The 4,836-nt window shown below is 41.6% G+C and overlaps 1 protein-coding gene and 1 long non-coding RNA gene across 2 annotated transcripts; both read right to left on the bottom strand.

Moving 5' to 3' along the window:
* Positions 1-949: 949 nt before the first annotated feature.
* On the bottom strand, positions 950-3,524 carry LOC142294391 (uncharacterized). The gene is made up of 5 exons (XM_075337877.1): positions 3,501-3,524; positions 3,124-3,198; positions 2,798-3,014; positions 2,551-2,710; positions 950-2,165 (listed from the first exon to the last, which is right to left on the bottom strand). Exons 1-5 carry the CDS (start codon positions 3,522-3,524, stop codon positions 950-952), a joined length of 1,692 nt encoding a protein of 563 aa, XP_075193992.1.
* Positions 3,525-3,567: 43 nt separating this feature from the next.
* On the bottom strand, positions 3,568-4,539 carry LOC142291227 (uncharacterized). The gene is made up of 3 exons (XR_012750450.1): positions 4,424-4,539; positions 3,819-3,866; positions 3,568-3,737 (listed from the first exon to the last, which is right to left on the bottom strand). It is a non-coding gene; the product is annotated as an uncharacterized LOC142291227 (long non-coding RNA).
* Between the last annotated feature and the right edge of the window lie 297 nt (positions 4,540-4,836).

The raw sequence follows: 4,836 nt of genomic DNA, 5'->3' as shown, positions 1-4,836 counted from the left end.
AAAATATTTAATTATCGGCTAAGCCGTGCAAGGCGCATGGTCGAATGTGCTTTCGGGATTTTAACTGCTCGCTGGAGGATCTTGACAACGGCAATAAATGTGAAAATAGAGACTGTTGACGAAATAATAAAAGCCTGTGTCATATTACATAACTTTGTTGTCAAATGGCGTTCCTCCACTGGAAGAAGAAATGACAAACTGTACCCTAACACAATACAGCAACGTTTCCTTCCGTACCACCACTGAAGTATTGCGTATTCGTGACGAGTTTGCGTCATATTTTGTGTTGGATATTGGTCGTCTGGAGTGGCAGGATACAATGGTTTGATGTACTTAGATTGTAATCCGTGTCTGATAATGTACATTTTGTGATTTTGTGTAACATTTAAATCCATGTTTCATAATTATTTTCTGTGTTTTTAGTCTAAATTTTACAAAACATTCTTACAAATGATATTAAATTTGAATTTTACAATTGAAAATTGTTTTTTTATTTTTTTCAAAAGTTTGTTTATAAAAAACAAAGTTGGTTTATTTTTTTTTTCATTATTAGTGAAACCAAACCCAGTTGAACTTCAGCCAAGTTCAGACAGTGAAATTGGGACACACTGGCAAACATGGTAGTCTGATGACTGTCCCCCCCTTTACAGGAATCGCCTTCCTCCTTGTCAATTGACAACACACAACATCTGCCACAAATGTCGTTATGCTATACTGTCCCCGTGTCACCACAAATCCCCCTGAACTATACATCCTCTACCCGTGTAGTGGCATGCATCTTGCTATACCACAACATCGGCACCAGCCACTGTATGTGTACCATTATCCCATTTTTAATATTTAATTCCAATAACTAAGTAAAATTAAAAACAAACACAATGTTCAAGAAAAAATAACAATTTATTATACATAAATTTAATATTACATTAATTTAAAAAAAAAAAACAAACTATAAATTTTGGTAATGTGGGGTGGAGACATCGCTGGATCCGCTCGCAGAATTGTTCCCTCCAACAGTTGGGGTATTAAGTGTGGATTGGGTAGGTGAAGGTTGGGTAAGAGGTAATGGTGAGGGTGTAGAAAAAGAAAGAGAAGTGGTGGGCAGAAAAGGGCTTGAAAGACAAGATAGTTGAGGGCTGGTAGATGGGCGAGAGCTTGTAGAAGGGTGAGGTATTGGAGTAGGTTGAGGGTTGGTATAAGGCAGAGTGTTAGAAAATGGAAAGGTGGAGGTTGGATAAGATGTTGGGGTTCGGAAGGAGGAAGAAGAATGATGTAACGGGTTAGGAAGTGCAGGAGACAGTGCGGTTGGGGATGGAGTTGTGGAAGTGTTGTCGTGTGGGCTGGAAAATGGAGATGGGGAATAAAGGGATGTTTGTACAGATCTTGTAGTCTGCATAGGGTTTCTGTAATGTGTGGGTATTGTAGATTGTGAGTATTGGTGAGTCTGTGTCGGAGGCTGTAAGTGTACTGGGGGTGGCATCTGAGGGGCTGTGGATAGATGTGGTGCAGTGGTGGGAAGGGGATGTTGATGGAGTTGCTGGATGGCACTCTGGAAAGCCCTCATTACATGGATTTGCTGGTCAGACGGTAGGCTTTCCAGATCACCGATAACTGAATGAAAAAAATGTTGACTAGGTGTTCGCCTTACAGCTGAAAGCACCTCATCCATCTTGCTGGTCAACACTTGTAAACTATGGTTTACAAGGTTGAAGCCAGCGATTATTTGGTCCGATAAAACTTTGATGAAGCTATGGATCGATGCGTTCAGGTGTAAGAACTCGGGGCTGCCCCTATTCTGACCACTGTGACGCTGACGACCCGAACCTAACGCGGTTCGAGTTTCGTGAGCATCAGAGTGGTCAGATAAGGGAACACCTACACTCTGACCAGCCTCATGTAATGAGGTTTGCCAGTATGCCGATGGGCAGGTTGGGTAAGAGGGGAAAGATGGGAGGTTAGATAGTGAGGGATTAGAGGGATTGGTAGAAGGGAGGGAGGGCTGTGAAGTTGAGGTGGAAGGGAGGGAGGGTTCAGAAGAAGAGGTAGAAGGAAGGGAGGGATCAGAAGTGGAGGGCCTGTTGGAGGGTTCACCGGTGACGTTCTGTTCAGCAATCGCTCCAAGAGGGTTAATTTCTGATGCAGGCTCCACGGTGCTACAGACGGTTCTGTGGAATGATAAAAAAAAAAAATTAACATATAGTATTAACATTTGACGTAGCATGTGATCGATTACAAAGGATACATACATTCAAAGAAAGAGAAAAAGTCCAGCTCACCAACCGTCCTGCTGATATTTTCCAGTTCCTGCGCACGGAATATGGCTAGGCAGCCGTACAATGTAGAAAAAAGCAGCAAATTTCCAGCGCCAGGAGAAGCTCAATTAAAAGTCCACTTTATTATGAAAAATAAAATAAAAAACAGCAGGTACAGCATATGTCGGATGGGTTACAGAACATGTGTAACCTGGCTTCTCCTGGCACTGGAAATTTGCTGCTTTTTTCTATACATTCAAAGATGCTTAAATTAAACACCCAAAAAATATATACATACCTTCTTGGAAGCATGCTGCCTCTTAGGAACGCAAGGGCACGCCCATACCGGTATTGGGTGCCCTTGCGTGCCGCCGAACCGCTTGGAGCCTGCATCTCCTTGTTTAAGTCCCTCTTGAAGCGATCACGGAGTGAACGCCACCGGGTCGTCAGACGGGTAACTGAAAAGAGAAAAAAAAAACAAACAAACAAAATTAAATTCATCTTTTAATATGGTGAGTTTTGCAAAGCATGTTTGGAATACTTACTTGCTCTTTTACGGTTCCTCGTGTCAAGGTCCTCCCACCCATCTATGAGTTCTGCTGCTACTTCTTCCCAGAGCCGCCGTGTGATGATAGAATTGGCATGGCGGGGGTCTCTCATGTCCCACAGCGGCTCTCGAGCATGGACGAGGTCGATGAGGAGTTCGACATCGATGCCACCTCCCTCCCCATCAGAATCCTCGTCCTGCCTCCGCCATGAGACCTGTCAACAAAACAAAATTAATTAGAAATAAATTTAAAAAAAAAAAAGAACTTTAACATTTTGAAGCCATGGAAGGCATCAGAAAAAAAAAACAAAAAAAAATACTCACATGGCTGCGACCACGGCCATGCCGACGACGACTCTGGGAGCAGCGAGGAGGACCTCTAATGTTCGGAACATCGACCTTAGAGAAAAAAAAAAAAATAATGAAATCCAGTTACTAATTGTACGTAGTTCATGATGGTACCTCCATAGCTAACATAGCTATGTAACCGACGTATTTAAGCATAATACGCGTCGATATGTTTGTAGGTAGGGTAGCTATGTGTCATTAAGGTAGGTAGTTATGTTCGGTATGTAGATAGGGTAGGTATGTGTCGGTAGGTATAGTATGTATGTATGTATAAAGCTATGTGAGGTATGCATGTATGTTGGTTAGTAGATATGTCGCGTTATTTGTGATGTCAATGAAGTGGATATACTTACATCCTGCGAGCTCTCTCCTTGCATATCTCCAACCCTTTCTTGAATGTTTCCAACTTGTAGCCTTGCGTGTTCTGCCGCTGCTGCCGCTGCATCCTGTGTTGGATTTTCTTCCTAATAAAATTTAAAAAACAAATTAATAAAACAAACTTTGAATAAGAAAAAAAAAAAAAATAATAATAATATTACCTGGAATAGGTCAGGGCTAGGGCTGGATTCTCCAGACATTCTGAAATATATCTATTTGTTGGGAAATTAAAAATTAGCAAACAATGCAATACTGTAGAAGAGCATAGATTAAAACACAAAAAGTAAACTTACATGTTTTCTCAAATTCTAAATTTGAAGTGAAGACTGCTTTGATGTAACCTATAGTTTGGAAAAAAAAAAAAAAAAAAAAATGATTGATAAAAAAGGAAAATTAAGGTGGTGAGCTAGGGGGGTTCTAGTTGTTTTGGTGGGGTTGGTTGGATGGTGAAGTTGTGTTTACATTATCACAATTTAAAAAAAAAATAAATGTTTTAAAAAAAAAAAAAAAAATTTAACCAGTGACAATTGCATGTGCTACCTTCAAAAAAAACCCAAAAAAACTATGTTTAGTTAGATTGATGTTACACCACCAAATACATTTAAATTGCACCTCTTAACCTAAACCAATAACCATAGGCTAAAATTACGTGAAGTAATGCAACAAACACTGCTTTTGCAAAATTTTATTTGTATTTTTTTTTTTTTTTTTTTAAAAATGTAAAAACTCTTTATTGATCACAAGAAAAAAAAATACAAAGAGGTGCTGGGGCTGAGGGTGGGGGGGGGGGGGTGATGGCCCTGAGGGTGGTGGCGGGTTGGTGGTGCTTTGCTGGGGATGAGGGTGGTGGGGGGTGTACTGCGGCTGGTGGGGGTTCAGGAAGGTTGTCCTTTCTCACCAATGGAATCTCAGGGCTCCAGGCAGGGCTCCAGGCAGGGCTTAAGTCAAGGCTTCAGGCAGGGCTTCAGGCAGGGCTCCAGGCAGGGCTCCAGGCAGGGCTTCAGGAGTGATGAACTGGACACCTTCTCTGATGAGATGTATTTATACCCCATCATTAATTGGGAGCAAACAAGATAATTGCTACAGCAAACTAAACATGCAGGATTCCGTTAACGGATTCCACCTCTTAACGCAGAGCGCAGGAATCCGCTAACATAGGACACCATTATACACCTTGATGCATTCTAACGGAATCCGTTAAGGTGCGCTATTTTAACGATCCAAAAAATGTTACATGCTGCGTTCAATCCGCTAGACGCAGCGTCAAAATAACGCCGCTGCGTCGTCTAGCGGATGCAACGCAGACACTTG

This window comes from Anomaloglossus baeobatrachus, chromosome 1 (assembly GCF_048569485.1).
Source record: "Anomaloglossus baeobatrachus isolate aAnoBae1 chromosome 1, aAnoBae1.hap1, whole genome shotgun sequence".
Lineage (NCBI taxonomy): Eukaryota > Metazoa > Chordata > Amphibia > Anura > Aromobatidae > Anomaloglossus > Anomaloglossus baeobatrachus.
The sequence above is the reverse complement of the archived record's forward strand: the minus strand, read 5'-3'. Positions and strand labels throughout refer to the sequence as shown.

Excerpts from the sequence above, each read along its gene's own strand:
- LOC142294391 (XM_075337877.1), bottom strand. The coding sequence starts at position 3,524 with ATGCAAGGAGAGAGCTCGCAGGAT. Across the intron at positions 2,711-2,797 it reads GAGGAACCGTAAAAGAGCAA|TTACCCGTCTGACGACCCGG; the intron begins GTAAGTATTCCA and ends TTCTCTTTTCAG. Across the intron at positions 2,166-2,550 it reads GGCAGCATGCTTCCAAGAAG|AACCGTCTGTAGCACCGTGG; the intron begins GTATGTATATAT and ends ATCATTCCACAG.